At 35.0% G+C, this 27784-nt stretch overlaps 1 protein-coding gene across 3 annotated transcripts in view; it reads left to right on the top strand.

Moving 5' to 3' along the window:
• The window catches only part of LOC139693139 (proline-rich protein 12-like), a 144111-nt gene that overhangs the window by 73651 nt on the left and 42676 nt on the right, over positions 1 to 27784 (top strand). For all 3 annotated transcript variants that reach the window (XM_071591288.1, XM_071591289.1, XM_071591286.1), the window contains 2 exons: positions 7438 to 7728; positions 21855 to 22662. In XM_071591288.1, the coding sequence (XP_071447389.1) occupies positions 7438 to 7728; positions 21855 to 22662 (1099 nt within the window). The remainder of the gene's footprint in view (positions 1 to 7437; positions 7729 to 21854; positions 22663 to 27784) is intronic.

The following is a 27784-nucleotide window of genomic DNA, read 5'->3' as shown; positions in this document are numbered from 1 at the left end:
ACTGTCCAAATCTCTCTTGATTATGTATATCTTCAATTACCTTAGCCTGCTTGTTTTATGAGTGTTGGTAAACTTATTGGTGGGTTCAATGGGACGATAGCAGTCATAATGCCAACATTTGATCCTTGAAATATGAGTGTTCAAATATTACAATGAAAACTGTGGTTTCCTCATTCCAGCTGAAAAATTGAGTGTATTTTTTTATGGTCCTCACTCAATGTAATTCCTAGCATAGGGTGTAGAAAATGTAAAAATATTCAGCACCAGATCATGCACTTTATTATGCTTTTGGTGGTCACGTCTTCTATTGCACACAATATTATCTCTGATATCATTATTATGTATGATAATTTGCATGAAGTTGAAGTGGTTTTTGAAGATATAGTGTTCTGGAAAGTCACAAAAAAAGTAGCCAACCTTGTAGACAAAAAATATCACTTTGATTCACAGAAACCTAGTAAACATGGGCCAGAGGAGGTGTAATTTTTTTTCTATTTCAAGATGCTTCTTCTTCTATTAATGCAATTAAACTGCGTACATTGTTCGAGTATTTGAAATAACATACATTTTTTTAATTCGCTAAAATGCTTGGGTCCCATTGAATCCAACTTGCCATATGATTGTAGCATCGCATGCCACCCAATTCCAGGATCCAAGCACCCTGAACCAATTGTGCCTAAATTCTTCTATTATCTGTATCCATGATGCTTCATTCCATCCACATCTTTTTTTCCTCTCCCTCCCACTTCCCCCTTTCCTGTAAGAATCGCACCGATGTTCCTGATACCTTTTCATGATCCATTGCCTCAGATAAGTAGTCTCCTGAACTGGGTGTATTGAGCCTGTTTGCTGTCCAGGTAAATTTTTGGCAGTATTAACCTGCCCAGGCATCGTAATCTGAAACTTAGAGTCAGGTTACTTTGTCATTTAGTTTTATAGCATTTGCTTTGGCTAAAATGACATTGTCCAAGGCTCAAGCCCAGTCCAGATGACTTTTTTTTCTTTCTCTGGGTCAATCCATCATGAAAAATGGGCCTTTCAGCAAATCTGTGAAAAAAATTAATTGGTACCTTTTTGTTCCTGATAGTTGTTCTTCCTCAATTTTCCCTCTTACCAATTCTCATCTTCTACACTTTTTTCATCCTCTTGACTAAATTTTAAATCCTTCATGCAAATATTTTTTTGGTATTTTTGTCCAAAGTGTTTTCTCTCCAACATGTTTCAATGAAATGCCATTCCTTTTATCTGTCATGCACTGTATGCATCTCTAATTCATAGAGTTGAAATTAGATCTAGTCACTGTATGTTTCATGCACAATTGGGAGTTTTCTTGTCTCGTTTTTTATAGACTCTTTGAATTGCTATTGAAAATTAATTGAAAGCCAAGGCAAGGTATTCAAAACTTTATGTAGTAGGCACTGAAATCTCTAGTGATATTCTCTTCAGCATGCTATATTAAGGCAGCCTGTCTCACCTTAGACTTGTAGATATTTATTATGATGTCCTGATTTAAGATATTGTACATTCATTTTTTAATCCTACAGCACTTTTTGATAATAGTGTTTAAAAAGTCACCATGATGAAGGTTGCTTCAAGTTGTTATATTTTAGAGAAAATAATTTGAATGAGAAATTTAAACAAATCCTAATTATTTTCTGTGTTCAAACCTAATGAGAAAATTCTAATTATTGAAATTATTTTCTCAGTCATCTGTGGGCATTGTTCTCTACTATTCTAGATTTATCAGACTTGGTCCATGAAATAATTCTTAATGATTATATTTCAGGTATTAATTATGCAAATTTTTTTCTGGTCTATACTTTAAATCTAAACCATAATTTAGTCAATATATTTTGTCTTCATGGCCAATTTTGCTTCACCACATCTAAATTTGCCGCACAATTTTATGCTTGTTCATCAAAACATTGGGACTTTTTACTTGTCTTACTCTTTATGGTACTGAGCCAAAATGGTAATAATAATAATAGGCATTTATGCTGTACCTACTGGCTCTTCTAATGTGAAAACTTAAAGATACATCTACTTTAAGCTGAAATAAAATAATTGTATTAACAGTTAATTAGCCTGTAATTGTGTTTCTTTGTCATCTATTCTACATGACTCTTAGAAAGGAAAATTTGTGTGACTTAACTTGTTCAAAAGTTGGGTGCAACTCATAAGTCCATATTTATTTGGTTTGAGGATAGTAACATAAAAGGTGGCAATAAGAGGATGCATTATATTTCCCAATTGATTTGTTTGAAATTGATTTCAGAACATTATAAATTACTGAGGGGCATTATTTGCAACTTGGTCTGGTAATGCATGATTCATATTTGCAAAATGTATAGTAACTTGTAACGTGGTGTGTCCTTAGAGTAATTTTGTCAACTCTACTCTGTCTTATTGTCGGAGATAGCCACTATTCAGTATTTTTCAAATGATACTTCATTATAAATGGCGTGGTAGATTTTGTATGCTTATATTTTAAATCAACATGCCATATTAACCTTAGAAATGTTAATAAATTCCAATATGCATGAAACCTGATGTAACTCAAAAAGTTGGAAAATTTTCAAATTAAACAAGTTCTTAAAACATATCTAAAAAGTCATTTCCAAATTCTGGAAAAATTATTACTGAGTTACTATTATATTACAGTGAAAGAAATGATTTCATTGTATATTTGCAGATGATTAAATTGAACAATACTTCTTGCTCTACGGCAGCTTTACATTAGTAATGAACTATAGTAATTGAAATTATTTCCATTTTATTCTTTTTCTTGAAGCCTGTATAAATAAATTGTATTTTTCCAAGCCAGTGTAATTCATTGTGTTGAGTGTTTCGTGTACATAGTTATCCATCCATGCTTCATTTTAATGCATATCATATTACTTATTCACATCATTGATTCAAATTTAGTTATGCACCAGGACACACTGAAAAACAAAATACCTTAATGAATTATATTTGTTTTATTTGTTGGGGATTTTGTTCCAATTATTGTCACATTTAACATATCTTGGTCCAGTTATATATGCCTACATTTTTTATCTGATACAATTTGGCCTGGTAAGCATTTTTATTATTCATCATTTCTTTAAGCAGTTCAAAAATATTAACCCTTACACCTACGTACAGTAGTTTAAGCGTTTAGCTTTTAGTTTCATTTGTTTTTTATATTAAATGACATTACATGAACATGTAAATCCAACCATTGAGTAAAAGAGTTAACATGTAATAATGAAATCATATATATGCAATGGTCTCCTTTAATTTAGTAATTTAATTTTTAGGTGCCTTGATGACTGAGGCCATTTGCATCCTTAAATGCGATTAGATGTAAAGCTATTTGGGATGGTTGCAGGAAGCATATGCTAAGATCAGTTGTTTCTATATTTTAATAAATTTTAATATAATTATTTTGTGGAGACTAACTGATTGATAATTAATGAAATTTTTCATAATACTTACATTTTCTTTTGGTTATATGAATAAATTTAATCTAATTTTAACATGACATTTTCAATGGTATGAAGGCCATATTAAAGTTCCTATCACATTATACTGATGCTGCCAGGAATCCTCAGTCATAAAAAGTGATACATGAGACTGCAATTACAGATAGTGTTTTGGAATATATGATAATTTTTTATGCATAACTAATAAAAATGAACATTTAGTAAAAAAGTGTATCAAAGTTTATCTCGTAAAACGTACTAAATGCTTATAAATTTTGGGATTGAACTTAAATGCTTTCAATTCCTCTTTATATTAACTTCAACAGTAGTAGAAACTTTTTCTACTGCTGTATAAAAACTACTGCTGAAAAAAAAGTTATTTTCAAATTTTTTCTTAAGTATGTGTAAATATAATATATGGTTTGTAAGTAGGTATGTAAGCAGTTCACTATCCTCTAAGAAAGCAATTGAGTTCAGGCTAGCCATCCCTCCCCTGATTCTCCAATTATTATATGAATCCATTGCCAACACGGCTTTGATAATGTTTTTTTTCTGCATTGGAGACCTTGAAAAAAATTAATAAATGATCTTTTAGTTTCTCGACCATCAAAACTGAAATATGTCAGTATGGGTTGGTAATGTGCATATTCACTTTGTCTGGTAATGCTTTTGCTGTTTGAGAGGGATGTAAACTGAAACTAATCCCCTTCCCTTCCTGTCTCTCAAGATACAATGATTAAGACTACATATTTGATGCATCCATATGAATTTCCTCGTTTTATCATTAATTTCTTTTATTTTAATCTATTTCCCTATATATCTTCTTTTTAATTTATTTTCCCATGAAGTCAGGCTTCAATCTGTGTCATCATTGCATAAGATTTGATACCACCATTCATCCTTCATTGTTCTGTTGAGGGGAGACTTTGCTGTAAGCAGCAGTGGATTATTAAAAAGCGATTATATCAGGTTGAGAAGTTATGCTACCCACTTATTTCTTTGATATGCTTACATTTCCAGAAGAGCATATACGAGATGTGTTCAATAAGTAAGGTGACTTCTCAAATTTTGCGGGCAACATACAATCTAATTTAAATTTTTTGTTTTGTTGTGTTGGTACACATGTCCCAAACATTTGTGTTGTTTCAACTATATAGCGTATTTAGTTTGTTATTGATGGATACAAATGTTGGATGTGTTTTGGTGTGCTTGGTGATTTTCTGTTTAAACAAATAGTTCAAAGAATTTGCATCAAACTTCATGTAAAAAATGGAAGTACTCCAAATTACCTGAAATGTTGACAGTGGCATGCAGTGAGTCTGCTCTGAGTAAATAAATGCTTAATGTGGTACAAGCTCTTCCAAGATGGCGGAGAAGATGCCAATGATGAATCTTACTCTGGATGCCGCAGCATGTCAACAATGGACGAAAACCTTGAAGCGTTGAAGCAAATTGTTCTGAAAAATGGTCGAATCACTATTGGAGAAGTTTCTGAGGATGTTGGCATATCGGTTGGCTCGTGCTCTACAATATTTTCTGGTGTTTTGGCATGAGACCTGTGTCAGCGAAGTTCATTCCGAAAGTGCTCAATTTTGACGAGAAGAACCATCGCATGAGCATCACTCAGGAGCTGTTGAATGACGTCAATGATGATTCTGATTTGTTCAAAAGGATTATAACTGGTGACGAATCATGTGTATATGGTTATGACGCCAAAACCAAAGCCCAATCGTCACAATGGAAGAACTCAGGGGAACGAAGACTGAAAAAAGAATGCCTAATTCGATCAAATGTCAAGGTTTTGCTCATTTTTTTCTTCGATTACCGTGGCATAGTGCATCAGCAGATCTTACTTCAAGGTTTTACGGTCAATAAGGAATATTACCTTGGAATTATGGGTCGTTTACGAGGAGCAATACGGAAAAAACATCCGGAATTGTGGAAAAACAATTTTAAGGCTTTTGCAACATGATAATGCACCTGCTCACTCATCGTTGCTCGTGAGAGATTTTTTGTCAAAAGCAACACCACAATTATGCCTCATCCACCATATTCACCGGATTTGACCCCCGGGACTTTTACCTGTTCCCAAAACTGAAGAGACCTATGAAAGGACAGTGATTTGCAACGATTGAGGGGATAAAGACTGAATCGCTGGAAGAGCTCAAAACTATACCAAAAAGTGCTTATCAGAATTGCTTCCAGGATTGGAAAAAGCATTGGCCCAAGTGTATGATATCTGTTGGGGAAAAGAACAGCCCCGCTGCAATGAGTGCTTCCAACCCCTGACAATAAAACATATCCTGACAGAATGTAGAAGATACCAAGGGACCAGAGACATGTTGAAGATAAGGGGAGACTTAAAAAATATTTTAGGGGATGACTCTGAGTCCATAAATCGAGTCTTAAATTTTTTAAGGGCAACTGGTTTAATGAGGCAGATATAGTTTTTGATCTCATAATTTTAATGGCCTTTGATTTTAACAATTATTTATTTATTTATTTATATTTAATCGTATTTATTTATTTATTTATTCCTAAGTAAAAAGGAATTTTAGTTTTATATTTAATGAGTGGTGCAAAATGACCTTAGCTGTCGACGCACCCTAAAACTCTCAAAACTATTACTACTATTACTTTGAAGGGCAGAACTTGAATATTGAAGAGTAAATAAATATTTTTTCATAAAAACATAGTCACCTTACTTTTTGGAAACACCTTGCGTACCTCTTTGACCTTGCCAGGTTCCACTATTGATTACTAAGGAATGTAGCATAATCACAGTGTAATTGACCAAAATCCAAATTTTTAAACAAATTGGTTGCTCTCAGATTATAATTAAGAAGTATTTCATTGAATACTTGATAATGAAGTAACCCTAATGTGCTTGTGAGACTTAATTTTCCTGGGGGTTATTTGATATAACTTTGCTCTTTTCACACATTTATGCCACTCGGTCTTCATTTCAGTTAGGGCAAGTGTATTGATGCTTGAAATTTTTTGTCCACATTTGTTATGCTAGCCTTCGAAAGCATCAAAATTAGTGCCCATTCATAATATAGTTTGCAAATATCATGCACTTTAATATTAATATGAATAAAAAGAATATTTAAAAATTACAGCCCTCCAGTTTCATGAAAAACTTTCTTGGTCTGAGTTGGAAAAATCAATGACCTGTATATCTTTTCCATTACCAAGATTGTACACTGATTGCAATATAGGTTGTTTTACTTTTGTTTGTAGTTTTCTAATTTTGATAACCATGAGAGGTAAGAACCTACATTTTCATTGGGAAGTATTTTCCTCTTTTGTATAATATCAAGTACTTATTTTAGCTCAATGCATCACTGCTGTCACGAGTCCAAGGGTTGATAAAAATGCTTACATAAAGTATGAACATTAAACATTGATATTGTAGACAGTGAAGTCAAGAAATTATTGTTGTATTATGCCCAAGTGGGCATTTATAAAAAATCTTTAGTGAACATAAATATAGAAAATAAAATATTTTTACATGCATGTTAGAATTTCAATAAAAATCCTCCCAATTAGATATTAAAGAATAATACTATAAAGTACTGTCTGTGGTGACAATTTCATCTCGGTAGTTATTTGAAGACCCGATTATGTGAAATTTTTTTTTTTTAATTTGTATGCTGCAAAATGCCCTGGTTTTTAACTACCTCAGAGATGTAATAAATTACAAACTGAATATTTCTTGATAATTTTGGATATTTTATGTTGAGTATCTATGCTAAAAACTGTTATTTAACTCTCTGTTTTGTGTGTTTTTATCATTGTGTTTGACACAGTAAAATTGTTCTATGCTTCTTGCACACCTTTACAGTTGGCACAGATTACTCAGCATGGTTTCTAAGCCTCATTGTGAAATATATGTTTGGTGAGCCCAATTTCTTTTCCATTGATGGAAGCAAAAGGAGTACAATATTTTCCTTTTGTTGCCAATTCACAGCCTCCAGAGAATGAACTTCAAAAGGTCGGAGTGGGTGCCCTAGGTGTCGGGGGAGTGGGTGCACCCTTACACTTGAGTGAGCACCAGCTACGGGTGCAGCGGTCACTACAGAAGCTCAATGTTCCAGAATGGTACCTGAGGAGCACTGCAGGAGGATCTCACCGGACTCATCCAGAATCTGGTGCTTCCTCCCCACTGTCTTTGCTCGAAAGAAGACACAGCTCTGGAAGGAGGCCAGGAGGGGGGTGGCCAGGCCTAGCCTCCAAGACTACATCGCTGTCCAGCTTACAGGTGAGTGTTCAATTCATGTTAACTTATAAGCTGCCCCAAAGTTAAATTTCCAAATGAAAACCTTTGTTAGCAACAAGGATTTGGAGATGGAGGACCTTCAATGCTGTTAATTTTATTAAAAATGTCTTTTCTGTGAAAGCTCATTCCTATAAATATCAATTGAACACATTCTTAGCAATGCAAAATTGACACTGATATGAAGGATAGAAGACTACTGTATTCACTTGAACAACGAGGTAATAATGAAAATAAACAATGTATTTATGGCAGTTACTCTCAAATGCATTGATCAGGATCACTATATCATGATCTGACTTTTTATTGTATTACTGCCAGTGTCTCTTGAGAGAGAGGCTCGTAGAAAAAGGGATGTACCCATTAAGGTGTACAGGAACAAAACACAAATATTGAAGACAATGAACTTCATATTGCTTATGTGGAATTATAAAATGTTGAGGATATTAAATGTAAAATAATGACACTGTCGGTTTCCCTATATTCTAAACCTTCTGATTTTATTGAAATATGTACCAGAATACCAATTACTCTGTTCAAGGTATTTCAGTAACTTACATATTTTGGGTCCCATTTTTGCACATAATCTATTTATTTGATTGAATGGATGCCAAATGATACCACATGTAATATTATGGAAATGTAATTAATTTAAAGTGTTGGCTGTAAGTGGTTAGGAAACATGTAGCCAAAATTGTGCCTGCTTTGAGTTACATATGTAGATTGCCAGTTGGTTGTTCAGATTATACTGTCACACTTATAATTACACAATTTCATCATATAATGCGATAGACATCCATTTGAGTTGTTTGCTTATGGTAGAATTATCGGACCCTAGTACATAATGTGTGAGTCGTGGTAGTAAAGGGGTTGAGCATTGGACTACTGACTGGAGGACCTGGGTTCGATTCCCGGACAAGTCTCTTTGGGTACCCTCAGCTCCACCCAAGCTATGTCATTTTTTGGATAACAGATCTTCCTGGGAAACCATTACCGGCACAGGGAGAGGAACTGGTCTCCCTACCGTGATGCATGAATTTCACTCACTGTCCGGCTGAGTTGTGGGTGATCATCACCTACCAAACCGACCTTTGGGCTGATTACTGTGTTAATGGTTATACATAATGTGGTGGTCAATGAAAGTGACAATTGATGTCCTGCTTCTGGAATCATAATAGGAGTGATCTATAATGATAGTCATCTCAGGAAATTTCTTAAAATGTTGAGTAAATATGGTGTTGATATCTTGTTCATTAGTTCTGACTGCATAGTAGTTGAATTTTGGTGTTGGCAATAGAAGAGCTACATAGATGCAGTATATTTAATGTGGGTTCTTAAACATCTGCCTAGGATGGCCAACACATTCACTATGACTGTCTTGATTATCTTGATGGTGATATGAAATCATAAGCTGAAAATCTCCCTAGCTGGAAATACCAGTGGGACTCCATCCTTTATGGAATAGTGTATCTGCAGTACATAAAAGAGGAAAGAATCGCGTATCATTTACTGCAATTAAAAAAATTATTTAAATCAGTTTTCCTACAGTATGTGCTTGGAGTTATAAGGGGAATAACGTAAAATTTCTGGAAAGCTATGATGAGCAGGTCATTATGGTTGCAAAAAAATAATTGATTTTTCAATAGTTAAAAATACCTTTGTACAAAGCATATCAGAAGTATATATGCAATAAGTGTACATCAATAGATTATAAAAATGTTAATAATAAAAAATGAAATGATGCCACTCAGGATGTTGGGGAGAGGTGAAGAAGATGCAATTCTTGTGCATAAATATGAACAATTATTTCATAAAACTATTGATTTATGAGACATTATGTTATTGATCTGAATAAATACTTAAGGGTGAAATGTTGTTGATGCTGTGTTATTCCAATCATGAAATCACATTTCCTCTAAAACTTTGAAGTTGAAGGATTTCAAAAAACCTTAAGAAGTTTATGATAGACATATTTTAAAAATCTGAGCCACTGAATTAGAAAGTCCTTCAAATACACACTCAAAAAAATATAGTAGCCTTATTATTTGAGGGTGATGATGATAATCAGGGTTTGGACTTCATTAATGAACTAATGTTCAATTTCCGTGAGATATTGGTCTAACATGACTATAAATGGCTGAAGAATCGCTCTGGGTATGATAGACTTATACATGTTATATTCCAGACAAAACATTCATAGGGGGGTAATATATACTAACTAGTTATAGTTTTTTATTTTTTTTATAACATATTCCTTAATCTTCTCAGTTTATACTTCATCGTTGTGGTCAGATTTCCTAGTTCGTTCATCCCTTGGGTTTTAAATCTAGTATACCCTTTTCTCAAAGTTTCATTTTCTAGTTACAGACTCATTATGCTCCTTAGCAAACTTCTTTTACTGTTCTAGCAACATCAAGCTTTTCTATCACACTTACTCTTTACTCCCTCTATTCACCCATATTTTGTAACTTTTATTAAATAACTTTTATTCTAATCCTGTAAAAAAATAAGAATTGTAAAAAGTATGGGAAAGTGTAATTTTTCATAGGTGTGAGTACCCATATTGCACTAGAACACTATATTTATTTATTGCTCCGAGAATATGGATATATAGCACACATGTGGGCAGCTTCCCATTTATAAAGATTTGTAACAAATGGGAGTATTAAATTTATCATGAGAATAAAATAGAATGCTAATTAGCATAAGTAATGACATAAACTTAAGAGCATAATCAAATAACACAATGAATCCAATGATGTTGAAAGACACAAATAAATATCTATTGTTGGGTATGTTTTGGTCTCTACACGAGTGCAATTAATTCCAAATATAATATGATTTTCAACTTTCTCATAGGAGAAATTGTTATAAGATTATTTGTGTTCATATAAGAAAATACCTTCCACACTTCTGAAGTTTTCTAGACCCACTGCTTGGTTTAGCTGTCATGATGTCATGGAAGATTAAGCTAAAGTAAAAAAATCACTGGTATTCTCTCATTCTGTTCACTGACATCAAATCTATCTATTCCTAAGCGAGCTGGCTGCTTAAGAATAGATAGATTGTGTTATTGTCATAAAAATGACATCACTCCCCCCCTCCGAAACATCTCCCGAAGTAATCATTCTCTTAAAATGCATTGCTGATCAGACATGTCAACTTTGCTTTATCAAGCTGACACGAACCTTTTTTAGAAGTTTTATCTTGGAATTCATCTTTAAAATGTAGGAACTGAAACTACAATAGTTTATCAACTTTATAAAAATGACATCACTCTGTTGCAATGGAACTAACTTATGTTATGTGTTCATAAAATTAGTAATCAAATGTTGATAAAGAGTGCTAGGTTAAAGACATATTTTTGGTAAATCAGCCATTATGAAATAATCTGAGAAGTGTAACTTTCGGTAACTTAGCACAATTTTGAGACAGAGGAATGTGATATGGCCTTTGAAAAACTTCCTCCTATCTACTTGAGGAATCCTTGTATTACATAATCTTTAAAATTAGGTACCTATTTTTCTAATATGAGAGTCAGTCAATAAATAACTCACAAAACTGTATTTAGGCAGAGGCAATAATAATCAAAGTAACTTCCTGCACTTCATTTCACTGTTCTGCTAATTCACCCTGTGTGTTCAGACACTTATCTCGTCCCTTACAAGCCTTAGATAGCCATCAGCAAAGAATTCTTTTGTTTGCTGCCGCAGCCAACGAGTATCCTCTTGGACTACAGCATCATTATTTTCAAAACATCAGCCACCAAAATGATTTTTTAGGGCCCCGAATAGATGGAAATCAGTGGGGCTAAGTTGGAACTGATAGGTGTATGCTCCTAGTATTCCCGATGGAATGTTCATAATAGCTGTTCATAATGAATAACTGATCGTAGCACTTTTCCACTTGATAAAAATATTTTTATTTACGACCGGGTTTCGATGTATTACATCATCATCAGGTAACCAACTGAAGTTGTGTACAAGCTTATATACCTTCCGGAAGGGGTGGAGAGGGCGCGGTAGGAAACGAGGGGGGGAAAAGGAGGGGAAGGGGGTGAAGGGAAAGACAAGGGAGACATTTACAAGAAATAGCGGAAACAGCATATTGACCTTGTTAAAAAACACACACAGTATATAGTCTTAAGGGTTCAAAGTGATCCTGTGGGGTGGATGGCGGCAGTCTCCAATAAACCATCGGTGGCCGGGACGGAACCAGTAGACCAGCTGGGTTTGGAGGCCAAGGATTAGGCCCTTCTGGAAGAGTGGTGGTGGAATACCCCCACTTAACTCACACACTGGAGGGGGGAGGGGAGGAGAAAGGCCTCAAGGAAGGAGGTGGTTGTGTGTCACGCGTGGTCAAAGTTTACTGACGAAAGTTGATGGAAAGGACGGGGAGGACGAAGTGAATTGCATGTCATTGAGAAGAGGGGTTTCCTTTTTAACTCGTTGGACAATTTCTAATTGTTCCAACGCGTCTAATTTTCTGTATTTATTTGACACATGAAGCACTTTTAATTTAAATTCACAGGTGTGGTGAGTCTCGAGTAAGTGTTTGGCGATCATATAGTAAACTTTGACCACGCATGACACACAACCACCTCCTTCCTTGAGTGCTTTCTCCTCCCCTTCCCCCTCCAGTGTGTGAGTTAAGTGGGGGTATTCCACCACCACTCTTCCAGAAGGGCCTAATCCTTGGCCTCCAAACCCAGCTGGTCTACTGGTTCCGTCCCGGCCACCGATGGTTTATTGGAGACTGCCGCCATCCACCCAATAAGATCACTTCGAACCCTAAAGACTATAAACTGTGTGTGTTTTTTAACAAGGTCAATATGCTGTTTCCGCTATTTCTTGTAAATGTCTCCCTTGTCTTTCCCTTCACCCCCTTCCCCTCCTTTTCCCCCCTCTCCAACCCCCCCCCCCCCTCGTTTCCTACCACGCCCTCTCCACCCCTTCCGGAAGGTATATAAGCTTGAACACAACTTCAGTTGATTACCTGATGATGATGTAATACATCGAAACCCGGTCGTAAATAAAAATATTTTTATCAAGTGGAAAAGTGCTACGATCAGTTATTCATTATGTTCGACTTCCACCACATCACGCCTGAAGCTACTCAATTTATAGCTGCTCATCTTGTGTATACCCATGCAACACACCCACCATTTTTACACTAGCTGCCACTGACTGCAAGATGTCATGCAGCATCTGCGACCAGGATATGGCACATACACCTCCCACTCCCCTCTCCTAAACTTACCACTTCTCGATACCTGCGCTAGTAAGGGTAAGAACCCCTCTACTTCCCCCACACCCTCGCTTGACTTCAGAGATATGTTAAAGGTTTTTGCATTTATGGCTATGAACTGTTAAAATCCACCCACTTTTCTCAGCCATTAGGAGGAATACTCCTCATAGGGTGCCTCATGTTTTATACCTTTCCCTCTAACTATCATTGCTCAATTCCCTCCCCCACCCACCCTACGACTGCTCACCTCCCTGCCCCTACCGGAGTGTAATATATATAGATGGATGCCTGTCAGAGTTATCACCTGAAGATGATGTTTAACGTCGAAACCTGGGTCGTCCCATATTAAATTTTCAGTGGTATCGCAAAGTTACTATTTTTCATTTCCAATTCCATTGCTAATGAAAATACTCTATATCCATCTTTCCTGTCTCCTTTGGATTTCTCCCAGCAATCCCATTTCCTCCCTCACCATGCGAGCCTCTTCTTCATTTGTTTTCCTTTTTGTCCAGTTCATTCTGTCCATCCTTCTCCACACCCTTATTTCAAAAGCCTCCAAAAGCCGCCACACTAAATAACAAAGTTTTGAAGAGCCATTTCTTAACATTTCTACCTAATGTCTCTTTCATCTAATCTCTCCTGCTTCGTCCATTTCAGCCCAAAACACTTCCAAGATAAGTAAACTGTCCCACCTGCTCTAGTTTATTAACTCCCATTTTAATATTTAATTAAAATGTTCTCTCTCAGTAAAAATGCAATGCATTTGTTTTGTTGGCATGTATTCTTATCCCATACATCTCACACTGAATTTCCAATGATCTCAGCAATGCTTGCAACCCCTTGGTTGACTTGCAGAATAAAGCTTGATCAACCACAAATCTATTTGATTTTATGAAATGTCCTCTTGTTTTTCATTCTTATATCCAGTTCTTCCCATGCCTCTTTAATTACTTCCTCCACATGCATGTTGAAAAGTAAGGTGATAATGGATGTCCATGTCTCACCCGTCTTCATAATACTGACCATCATGGCCCTCCATCCTCCACTTGCACCTGAGCATTCTGAGGCATGTACCAACTGGGAACGAGTATCCTATCCCTCAAATATACTCATATTTTGTGCAATGCATTCATTAATTTTACCTTCTTCTCTCCATCAAATGCCTTCTCAAAAGCTATGGAACAAACAAATACATCATGATTATATTCTGTGTTCCCCTCTACTCATGACTTCATTACTGCTATTGCATCAGATGTGCCTCTCCCCTTCCTGAGCCCAAACTGATCATCCCCTTAGCAATCATTTGCCCTGCTCTCGCTCCTATTATTGATGGTCCTAAGAACCACTTTAGCTTAATGTAAAATCAAACTTATTGTTCTTCATTCCTCACATATGGCTGCCATTGACTTTTTTGGAATAGGAACTAACAATGATCTGACGTAATCTTTCAGCTGAATTCCTCCCCCATAAATTCTATGGATTAGTGCGTGAAAACTCTTCCTTCCACCTTTTCCTAAACCTTTAAATTTCCTTTTATTTACCTTTAAATTACCTTTCCCGTGGTGACACGGGAATGGTGTTTACCCCTACTGCCTTATTTGATTTCAATTTCCTTAATGCCCTTACTATCTTGCCATCAAGTATGCCTGGACCTATGCTATCCTCATATATGTCATATTGTCTTTCTGTCTTAAATTGCTGGCTTCTCTTTACTGTATAGGTACCGTATATATACCTTCCATATCTCTAACTCTATCAGACTTACCTTTGATTTTTTGTGCAGATTTTCTCTTTCTCACTTCCTCATAGATCTTTCATCTTTCTATATAGTTCACTTATTTTACCCTTCATTGGTAAACATTCAGTATAATCTCAATGCATCTTCCGTCACGATTCTTTCTCTCTTCTAGTTTCCCACAACAATTTATTATTCAATTTATGGGACTTCCTTCTACCTAACTCTGTATTTATTTTCTTCGTTTTCCTTCTATGATCAATGTTTCTAATCATCTTATCCTTAATTCATTTTTTACTTGTTCTTTTCTTATTTAATTTTCGTATAGATTCATTGCCAATTTTTGCTCTCCTTATTCTGATATGCTCCCATTTTTCTTCTGTTGTTACTGTCTCTCTATGGTAAGTCATAATTGTCTCTATGGCCTACTAATGCTCCTTTCTTATTTACTCATTTAATGCTTTTACACTCTATTTCTTCTGTGTTTTATTCTTTTGATTCTGATGTTATGCTTCTTTATTACTAAATAATGATCTGCGTCCTTATCAACTCACTGGGAAATTGTGCATTTTAGTCATGCTGTGACTAAATCTGTGCCTAACCTTAATATAGTCGAACTGATATATTTCTGAATCCCCAGGCATTTTCCATGTATAAATATACCTGTTGTGGTGTCTAAAGCAAGTGTTCTACATCTACATAATACCCAGCAAGCTACTGCAAGGCCTTGTGGCGTGGGATGCTAGGTCACCACCCATAAAGGAGAACAAAAACATCCAAAAGATCAACATATTTATGCAAAGCTACACCCATAGTGACATATACATTCATGCAAAAGCCTTTTTAACTGACGCACATGCAGATACAAATACTAGTGTTCACGGTGATTAACCCCTGTCTCCTGCCTCTAATGCTTTCTTCCTGCAATCATTCTTGGTTCCTAAACCTGTTCATTCATGGTTCCTGTGCCTCACTACCATACAGTATATTCCTTTGTCTGCTACCTATTTCAATCCCCCATCACTATAAAATCATACCTTTCAGGAACTTCCACAATTATGCCCTATAACTGATCGTGTACTGTCACCCTCTTCCTCCCTAATATTTCTTGGTGAAACTATTAATTATGACATAGAGCTATAAAAATGGCTCCAAAAATATGTTAAAAATGAAGCTAGCTGAGTAAAATATTGTGCTAAAGTGAAAAAAGCCAACGAAATCTAAAGGTATTCATCTAATGGCCTTCAATGCACATTCCTTCTATTGTTGGTGCTTTGCTTCCAAAGTCTTCCACTTTTAGCATCTCTCTCCCTTATCTGTTTTCTTGGATATCTTAAGTAGCTTAAGTCATGAGATGACTCTCACCATCGCAATGAAGTAGACCTGATCATAGATGCATTCTACAGTAGCTATGGGCATTGGACTAACATTTAGTCACACATTGTTGGAAATAGCAATTAATTATCTTTCATCCAGAGATTGGAATTCCTAAATGAAATAAAATCTATCTAGCATAAAATTTGGCTTCAAATCTGTTGGAACCTATATAAATTATATCATAAAATTCATCCTGCTATGTTCATATCTACATATACATAAACACTCACAGATCTATTGAAACGGTGTGTGGCAGAGTGTGCAAGCACCAAATGTGATGGGTAAGGCATAAGAAAGAGGAAGGGTGGTTAAAGGGTTGAGAAAAAGGAAAAAAAATATTATATAATCCAAAAAAGACATGCAAACCATACCTATGCTCGCTAGTGGAAAACCTTTTCCAAGCAAGTATTAATTTCACCCCTGTAAAAGTTCTTTCGCTTGCAAAAAAGAGGAAATAAAAATGAACCATGACCCCCACCATACCAATATGATAGACCTCCACCATACCAAGACTGGTCATGCAGAACTGAAAAGTCAGATGGGGAATGTTATCTTAAACTATGCCCATTCAACTTATGGTCCCCAACCCCAATGTCCCATGTAGAATATATGACCTCCTGCTGTTGGTAGTGGATGGCGTGAAGAATCACCCCCACGGAGAGGGACAAGGGATGGAAAGGGAAAAATGAAAATACAGCAAATCAGGCTAGGGAGTATTCTAACAGAAATTACATGAATTGCATGTCAATCATATGCAGTCATGTGAGAAGGGACTTGCCAGCAACGTACAAAATTAGTGTGAAGCATGCATATAAGAATAACCAATTATTCCCTAGACGCTGCGGGTGGCAAGTGGCGTTCTTGTTATCTCCAACCATGAAGTTACTATCCTGTATTGTCCATGGGAAGAAGGAGTCCTTTAGTCTGCTAGTTCTGGTGTCTATTTCTCGATTTTTTTATTGACGTTCCTAAGGACCAATATATGTTTGATTATGAATAATTGACGAGATCTTCACGCTGAAGCAAGCGGCTCTGAATTAATTTAATAAGTTCAACCTAGCAACAAATTGTCTTTGTTCTAATGATCCCAAAATTAATTCGAGAAACATTTCTGTGATGATTTTTGTTTTGTCTCAGCATTTTTTAACAAAACAGGCTGCCCTGCTCTGAACCTTCTCAACTTCCCAAATGAGGCCTTTTTCAGTGGAATTCCTTGCATTAGATGCATATTCTAAATGAGACTTTACAAGAGCATGGTAGCAAGGTTCCTCGACCTTATACTCCTGCCAACAATGCATCTAATGAATCCCAATTTTTGTATTTGCTTGCCTGCAGACATAATGTATGTAGGGGCAACATGATAAGTCATCAGTTATACTTGTGCCTATGTATTTTATTGTATCAACTACTTCTAGGTCAACTCTAAAAAATTAGTGAACAAGACCCATTAATCTTTTAAAGAAGTATGCCACTAAAGATTTTTTATGATTTAATGTCAATATCCATTTTGTATATCACTTCAAAATACAATCTAGATCCGTTGATAGTATTAACCGATCCTCTTCCCCAGAAATCTCCCAGTAAATCACCATGTCATCCACAAATATCCTAATCCTACTTTTTACTTGGCAGTTCAAATCCTTAACAAAAATCAAGGAGAGCAAGGGTCCAATAACACTTCCCTGAGGTACATCTGAGGCCGCTTGTACCCATTGGAACTAGTGCCATATAGTAATACCCTCTGCTCCCATTCTGGCAAAAAGTCTTCAACCCAATTTAATGCTCTCCCATTTTTGTTCCTTAATTTATAAATTATTTTACTATGGGATACTTTGTCAAATGCCTTTTGAAAATCCAAAAAATATACATCCACTTGCCTACTGCTCTCCTGTGATAAAAGTAAGTCATGTGCGAATAGTCCTAATTGAGTCTCGTATGACTGGGCTTCCCTGATAACATATAATTATTAAATTTCATGTGCATGAATGACTTTGCAGTTAAAATTTAATGCAGAAATCTAATACAGAGAAGCTGTGTGGGAATGTTCTGAGTTTATTGACCTCCTTTCATTCCAACACTGTGGGAGAAGAAATTAGACAATCCGTATTGTTGGTATGAGTTATTTTTAGAAGGTAATGATGATAAATTACAAAAGAAGCATGAAGGCTTCTAGTGACTACAAAAATGAACAGAAAAATATTGGTTTTGGAGCAAATAGATTATGATAACAAACCTCATTAAATTGTGATAAATGGTGGAAGGGAAATTATTTCAGTAAAAAGTTAAGAGATGCACCAAATCAACCACATTGATACATGCAACACCATTGGAAATATCTGAAATCCAATTCCAAATGCATATATAATTAGTTTTATACCAGGATATGCCACACAATAAGTTGTTTAATAAATAATCTCAAATATAAAAATCTTTTTTGATATTTTTTAATGTTCATTTTTTTAAATTCGTGTATGCTTTTCGATATCCTGAGTCAATTAAAATTTTTTTGATTCAATTTTATCAAACAGAGAAAGAATTCTATTGACCCTTTTTTCAAATTATCAATGTAAATATTGATCCAGTTGTGGAATTCAGAGAAATATGTGAGAATTCAAAGAACTGAGGGAGATGCTGTGACAGTCAGCTCATTGCAGTCATCTGCTGATGTTTGTTGAAATGCAGAAATTTCAAAGTAAAAATCATTCACCCTTCAAGAATTAGAGGAGTGAAACGATAGCCTAATTGGTTAAAGCACCTGACTGGAAATTGAGGGATCTGGATTTGAGTCCAGGCCAAGGCATATTATTTTTACATTTTATACATTTCAAAAGATAATAGATTAATTCAGAGTTCTCTGTTTTAAATTTTACCTTCTCACCTAAGATGTCAAGCCTGTCACCAAATCCTTACTTCTAAAATCATTTCTTACCTATGTGTACATTAGGTAATCCATGTGTAAGCCCCTGAAAAAATTCTGGTGGAAGCCTGGTTTAGTGCAACTTTGCGCAATCCCTCACTTGTTTATGGTGTAAAGGAGTTTGATCAAAATCCCTGATAGATACAGGTATCAAATTGATCTCTTTCCTTAAAAATAATAGCAACACACACATCAACTTCTTGTCCCAGTGAATTTCTATGCCTACACTAGCACTAACTCTAAATAAATTCCATTTTATATGGTGTCCTCCCATAGTCACAAGATTTCAGGAAATGGATTCAATATTTCTGTTTTAATTAGTGACAGTTCAAAATGGCAGAAACTTGGAACAACTAACGTCATAGAATATTTAATTCAGCTTGTTTGTCAAAATTATGCATTTTTGTTGCAATTAATAATCTGAATACACATTTGTTTCAGAATCAAGCAATTGAAAGTTAGAAAAACTTGTGCAAATGATTTGTGTTCTATATTCAATGGAATCAATGACCATCTTTTTTAAGATTCATCAATTTACCTGGTGATTTGGTATCATTGATTTAACTCATGAAAATGCATTACAGGAAAATATAAGGTTAACTGTATGGGGGTAGTTTTGACTGCAACATTTGGGTAGGCTGCTGGGTATATTACTTACTAAGTTAAATGGCTTGGCATTGAATTCACTGCAATACGTGGAATTGATACTGTGCCAACTAATTTTAAGTGAAGACAACTTGGTATACCTAACCTGGACTTGACATGGTCAAATTAACCTATAGTTTGGTGTACACTATCTGATGTTATTTTGCTTCAAGTAGATTGAAATGAGGTATTCTCTAAAATGATGATAATAGGAATGAGCATCATAAATTAATAATGTAAAGGATAAATATATCAATAAGCTTTTTGATAATTATTTTTAAACTGTCTTTAGTGACCCTAAAGCACAAAGTCTTACATTAATATCAGTATATTTTTACCAAAATTCCACTTAAAAATTACTGAATCCCTGATCCTGAATTCACATCATCCTTAAATATACATAATTTTTTGTGAGTCAGGCAGTTCTTGATATTAATCAATGCAAGAAAAACCTCAAATATACCTTTCTATAACCTGAATTTAATGTAAAATATCACTGACCCATGGAGATGTCCAGCCAATTTTGATTATATTCTCTCCCTGATTTCATTCATAATTATGTTAATTTTATGCATAATAAATCACGAAAATTAATTTTTGCTATAAACTGATTAATATGGTGTAGTTCACCAATTTTGTAATCATCTTTGGCACTGGTTATCTTTCAGTGCAATTATATGAACTAGCAGAAACATTTTTCGTGTTTTTTTTCGGAGAGGATCTTTTCTTTCAACCAAAGCAAATAACAAGGTGCTGATTGACCTTATGTACATGCTATTTTGTTAACATTGATTAATATTGTGAGCAATAGGTTTAAAGAAAACAGAAAACATCGAAACTTGAGAAAACTGCCAATACAAGTAATTATTGGACAGCACACATTAGGAGCCCCTGGCATGAGAAGTCATGCTTTGAATTTTTTAATGTTTGGCTTTTTTTATTCATCTTTGCTGCATCAGTAAATGGTTTTTGTTTATAGTATTTATTTTAGTGTAATCGTATGAGGTTTAATTTAAGATATCATGTATGAAACATGAAAAATGCCCTTCTGAAGTATTTTTGCTCCCAAGCTTCAGTTTAGTTCATATTCCTTGAATTTACACCTTTTTCTACTGGGCAATTCAGATATGTAAATTTGAGATTTTGCTGTACGATACGATCATGTGTCCAAAAAGCACCAACTTTTCAATATATCCAAAACTGTAAAGAAGGTTTAACGTAGCAAGGCAAAAATATGATATTATCAGTTATGATTAAGATTAGCAAGCTGTAAAATAGGAATATACTGGAATGTGAATATTTGTTAAAATAGGTGTTTATAGCTCATGTTTGTCCATCTCCAATCCTTATTATTATTTTGTTCTTATTTTTAATGAAACTATAAAAATAATTATAAATGCCAGGTATTGATGATTACTTATGCTTTGATTGATTATGCTTTGCATTTCATTGTGCCTTAATTATCGTATATTTTCCCAATTTTCTAGTCATTTTTAATGTGTAAATTAACTATAAATGTTGACTCAAAGGGTATTAGTTTCCGAGTAGTTATATTTTTCTATGAAAAATTTAGAATCTCGTCAATACTCATTAGTACCCCTGGCCAATTTATGAGCCATATATCTTTTGGGTAATTAATAAAATCATGGTGTATTGATATTGGGTATATTCTGAAGTACATCTTTAATTGCCTTTCCCGGAATGTCAAACTCTTTATTGTTTGTTCTTTCAAATTTGAAATATTCTTTTAAAAGGAACAAATGGCAGTATACCTATGGGTAGCATAGGCAGGTTGATAGAGATGGGGCAAGTCACATATGTAGATATTATGCAAGCCCTGAGCCATGTGATTTCTGTCTTCAGCAGTATGCTGAAATTTTATAATGATATATGACATTAAAAACATATTTAGGCATCCATTAACTATTAGACTGCCGAATATTGTTTTAGAATAGGCTAATTGTTCTGCAAAAATTTCTGTGCTCTTTCTGTGTGATGATATGAGTAAACTAAAAATTACTCATGTATGTTTTAGAGCAGTATGATGCTATGGAACACCTGAATCTCTTTACTTGAATTACTCATCAAGGATTTTTTTATGTTCACCAATGAAAAGCAATTAGTCATAATATTCAAATTGTGAAGTTATGATTCCCTCTAACCTATAATTTATCTCTTTGGTTCTTTCAGACTCGGCGTAGTCCCACACCCACACGCTGTGTCATTGCTGGAACCACAGTAGCACCATCAACGCCTTCATCCCGCCGGCTCCTCAGCCCGGCAGGACTTTCTTCCGGTGGGCCATCTCCGGATGAGCCAGGGAGTTATTCTTCCTTTGGTGCTGTCACACCCAGGGCTTCCTTCTCCAGATGGAGCACCAGTCGCTTGCACCAGCGCACTACCCTTTCCCTTGCACCGTCAGCACCCACTTCCCCACGGTCATCGTTCTCCACACCAAGAGCTCCATATCTTGGCTGGCGCTCTCAAGAGCGGCTCCTGCTCTCCGATCCTTCTCACTATCGAACTCCCTCAGAGAGACTAGCTGCTGACCTGCTGGCCACTAGGAGGGCTGCTGCCGCGGCTGCTGCCGCTGCTTCCAAACCAACTCCTGCTCCCACAGAGACTGTCACGCCAACATCTGCACCGGTCAGGCCACCAGCTGTCGAGGTGTATCCACCATCAGGGAAAACCCCTGAACTTTCAGAAGTGCGATCTTCTATTACCGAAGTGACAAGTGCCATTGTGCACTATGTGTCCGAGAGAGTGCCAGAACAAGCAGGGAGTGATAGGCGAAGCCCAATTTCGGTGGGTAGGCCATGCTCCCCTAGGCAGCTGTGCTGGGTTGAGAGTTCTTTTGTTGGCAGCAGGCCGATAGACTCTCCGCAGACACCTCCGGACTTGGTTGATGGATCCAGGAGGTGCTCATCCGTGCTGTCGAGTGGAGAAACTGGTAGGGGTTTGCCCAGCGAAGCAGCAGTGGCATCATGCACCCCAAACGGTGAGTACTTACTCACTTGAAGGTGCATAGGGAGACATTTGCAAATGCCAAAAAGGAAAGGCAGCTTAGCTGAGGAGAATGGGACAGACTCTTCTATGAGTTTTACAAAAGGCATGCTGAATAGCTTGCACGCTGCTGTTGTCTTCAGTCTTATGCTTCCCACTGATTGTTTTTTTTTGTATATTGTTACTGTGTTGACAAAAGTTGGTACTCATATAGATCCTGATCGGCTTAACTTCATAATTTTTTGTGAAATTCTGGAAAGAGTATTTGAAATAGTATTTGTTTATCTATATATTTTACATTTCCAAAATTTCAATGAAAGAACAGATGTAGTTTCTCTTCTATCCGTTAACATTTGAGCTAACTCACATTATTATTGGCTAGTATATTGCTAGTTATTGTTTGAGAAATAAGACCTAAATTAGAAATATAACATTAGTTACAGCAGAGGCATTTTAAAAGTTGGGTGTCATCATTCATCATTGATGTAGTGGTCTTGAAAGATTTTCACACATAGTTTTAAAAATATAAACTGTTACATATATATATATACAGCTGTTTTTTGGAGGAGAAATAGATATTTAGATTTGTAAAATTATGGCTGTTAGATTTGGATAGTCAAAGTTGGATGATAATTGCACTAACTGACTAAGAGGCGTGAAATAATATGAATTTCAGACTTATTATTAGCATGAAGTATTAAATTTACTAATCTGCGGTTAAAATCTGAAATATTTGTATAGTAGTTATTATCGATCACTGCTTGTTCATTACCCCCTCGTTATTGTCAAATCACATGGTAAATTTTATGGATTTACATGGTGCTGTTGATTACTTTATGTAACCAACTTCAGCCAGTCATGGATGACTAATGCCTATTGTTTTTCTTTATTTTGTGACTTAATTGACAAATCTGGGCACTAGCAGTCCAGATGGCATCATTTAAACTTGAATGCTGGCTATTTGTTTTACACCATTAGTGCCTATTGAAGAATTGAAAGAGAGGGAGGAAATATGTGTGTTTGTGTGATTGCTGTTTCCATTTTGTAAATTAAGTGTCATATTATGGAAACTGTTGAACTAAGGAGTGAAAACTTTTCACTCCAATTTCCTTGCTTTAATCGATATTAGAGGAATACTAAATGGATTAAGGTAATTTAAAATTGAAAAAACTGTTGGCCAATTTGTTTAAATTGGTCCATGTTGGATTTAGAAGTAGCACAGAATGAAATATTTTTATTCTGAATGGAATACAAACAGAACACCTGTCATGCTTGTCCAGTGTTTACACTATGTTGTTGTTGTGTGGTATTTACACATCTTTAGTTCACACATTATTATGTATTGAATAGGGTATATTCTCATGAAAGCTTATGTTCCATCCTTAGTCACCTTGATTAAACTTATGTTCAGTAATCAGAAATCTTTATAAATAGCTTTGTAAAATAAGTTGATGTAGTGAAGTGGTGGCCATCTCCATCATAATACATGAATATGATGATCCAAAACATTTCTACTTGTGGGTAATTTTCTGCTTTAAAGACAGTGGACAAAGAAATATTTACTGCAGAATCATTGAGGGATCAATCTTAATTATTGTTTTTGTTGCTTACATTGACTAGTTGACTTCTGGTGTAGGCACATACTGTGGTCCATTAATACAAAGTTGGCTCCAGCTATTTTGGAAAAAACCTTGCTAGAATAGATATGCTATTTTAATTGCTAAAAACCTGCAAAAGATCTTCCATTAAAATTTAGTGTTTTAGAAAAAGTTTGATAAGATTAAAGCAAAGTAATTCTTCACCTATAGAAAAGCTATGCTAGCAAAAGAAGGCATTTATCGATGCATTAATTGGAATTAAGTACCTACCTTATTCTATACTTATGTGTTTTCTGTGATAAAACTGCATTTCATTGCTAGATCATACATTTTCAACGTCAATGAAATTGGGTGAAAGAAAATATTATATTTAAGTTGAAATAATGTATTTGCTGAAACCACCTTCTCTCATTTAAAGTGCTCTCCTTTGTGCTCTCTCTGCTTGTTTCAAATGAATTGAGCTGTGAGATCTCATTGACAATAATTTATGTACGTCATAGTAAAGAATCAGTAACTGCGAGCTATGCTGGATTCACAGTGTGCTTCATGTGATGTTAGGGACCTAATTACATCCCAAATTATCATGGGTGACAGCATCAAAATATCTTAGTTTAATGTAAGCTGTTCAGTAACCTTTGGCATTTATATTAAATGTGATAAATTATTACACCAAAGTAAAGTTTAGAACATGAGGAAGATTATTTTGAAGTGCAATGGCTCTTGATGGAATAGGAGAGCTGTTGAATGGGTTGTTGTGTGAAATTACTGCCAATTGTATAATTTTATCTTTTTTTAATCAAGTAGGTACCCCCTTGAAATGCAGAGTAAATGCCATCATTGTTTTACAAGTCTCAATAAGTTCAAAACCATATGGTGCTATTGCAGTGATTTAATATTTTTATTCCATTTTTGTCTTGGAATTATTTAGGCAGTAAGTGCATATTAGCAATAACTTAAAATTATACAAGAACACCAACATTTCTTTAATGTAGGTCATACCAAGCAAGGCAAATGAATATATATATATTTCATGAGAGATTGTGAGCTTTTTGGGTGTAGAAAATTTTAAAATTTAGATTTTGTTATAGGACTATGAAGGCGAAGACAAAATATTCGGTGGATCTTCCATTAAGTATATTATATTTCAGGCTAAAATTTTTGATGGAAAAAAATTTTTAAATGGCTTTTAAAATGTAAGAAGTAAATGTGCACTAATTATTCTATTACTCTTTCGTCTGTGCTCATTAAAAACTATAATGAATGTATGAATTAAATGGTATACCCTTGGTACTCATCTGAATGTAATGAGCCAATAAGACTTGAATTTTTGGAATTCTGAAGAACTGATTGAACAATATGTATTTTAAAGATGAATTAGATTATCTATTACAATTACATCTCAGATACAACCTAGAGAGCCTAGTAACAACGCAACTGAAGTGAATAGTGCCCTAGCTGGTGAGTGAGACAAATGTTCAAACATATAATTTAGTACATTCCATCCCCTGCATTAGATACACTTCTGCACCTGGATGTATTCCAAGTGACAGGAAGAGCAGTAGCCATCAATGAATGCTGCAAACGACAATCAAATAAGATAAAGAACATCTAGAATTTGCTTTATTTAGGATAGGCCATGTAAAATTCTTAAGTCTCAGTCTCATAATTGCAGTTGTGTTACTCTATAAAACGTCAGTGACACTTCAATTTTATCTATTTGTTTGACTATTGTAATGATTTTCTGTAAAGAGTTGTCATAAATGTGACTCAATGTCATAAATTTTGACATCACCGATAATGTTGTTGAGAGCATTTCAATGCTACATATTTTGAGATCATACTATCATGAAAATTGTGGAAGATCACTTGGATTAGTTTGTCTAGACAACCAATCGACACTCTTCAAATTACCCACTAGTGGTTTTAAGTCAGATTTCTCTGAAAAGTTTTCTTACTAATGGGAAGTTACCAGATGCCAGAAGTAAGGGCTTTCTCCTCTTTTCACATTTTCATGGCCATGTTATTGAATCTCAACTCTTGAGCTCTAGGAAGCTCTCAGTGAATGAGTAACGAGCTGCAGCTGGAGAAAGATGGAGATGTAGGGGATATGGGAGAATGTGTATTTGTTTGATTTGCATATAGAAAAGGGTGTGTAGAAAAAATTTAAGTTTTGGCTGTATTGGTAAAATTTAAAGGAGTTATAATATAAATGAAGTAAACGAGTGGACAATGGAACATTAGGCTGCAGGGGTTTGGTAGGTATATTCTTGGAGTAATTTGTTTAATGACGAGAAACATTCTGATCGGCAGGATATTTATCCATTTTCAGACTGAATTGTGCAGTACACTAAAATATTTTTTCTTGCAAATTTGTTTCTGCATGAGAAACATGCTTAGCTGCTTCATCAAAACATCACATTTTTCAAAACCTAGTCCATCACTTTTCATAGAGATCCAATGGTACTAATTTTAACTGCAGACAGGTGTTGGTTTGCATAGAGGCAGAAAGAGGGAATTAGTGTATTGCATTTATGATATTTGCAATATGCCTATTAGAAGTAAAGACAAGCAAAAGCATACTTTATTTGCATTAATGAACACATAAACTGACAATCACTAAGAAAATTTGGTGAAGTGTATTATATCAAGGCAAGTTACCAAGAGAATTTTATTTAGCATTCAATGTGAACAATCATAGCTTAAATGGAAAATCATTTGGTGATTGTTTTAAGCTGGTATATTTGAAACATTTTGTCATATATTATATGGAAAGGATGGATTATATGGATATCATTGAGTTTTTCTTGGTTGAAGACATTTGAAATAATTTGAAACAGTGATTTTAATTGATTTTAATGGGGTGGTCAATACATATGTATTCAGTTGGAAAATAGACCTCAGAAGAACTCGAAGAAGTGTTTCAGATCTGCTAGTAAAAAATATTATCTTTATTATTTGATTTTAGGACTTACTGATAATGTGTGATAATGTTCCAGATGATGTTATTTTGAGATGGCTGTCAAACTCATGAATTCAATTCTTATTGGTTGCAAATTAGCTGATCAGAATGATTATCTAAAAAAATGGAAATTTTCATTCAAAATATGCCCTACCATATATCCTAATGATGAGGTTCAGAATGATGTGAACTAAAATCTGACATTGAAAATATGCAAAGATTCCCGTAGAAGTGTTTTTAATATACTTCTGCCATAAAAATTATCATCCCTATATTTACACCAGATTTACATAGAATCTGTAAGCCAGTACATTTATTTGATGAAGAATGAAATAATTGGAAAAAGATGAAAACAAGGGTAAAATATGGGATTTTTTTTCATAGCGGTTGATAAAAAATGAAGAAATTCATGTTTTCGTGTGCTGATTAAATAAAAAGTTGAAAATAAAGTTGAACCCTACAGTTAGCTGTATCATTTGAGTTCTTATTTTAGGGTAATTTCCCATGTTGTGGCAAGTTAGGTTGCAAGACTTATCTACAAACAATCAAGTGAAATCTCA

Source organism: Hetaerina americana, unplaced genomic scaffold (genome assembly GCF_022747635.1).
Source record: "Hetaerina americana unplaced genomic scaffold, ioHetAmer1.1.p SCAF_1, whole genome shotgun sequence".
In the NCBI taxonomy this organism is placed as follows: Eukaryota; Metazoa; Arthropoda; class Insecta; order Odonata; family Calopterygidae; genus Hetaerina; species Hetaerina americana.
This window is presented reverse-complemented; position numbering and strand designations above follow the sequence as displayed.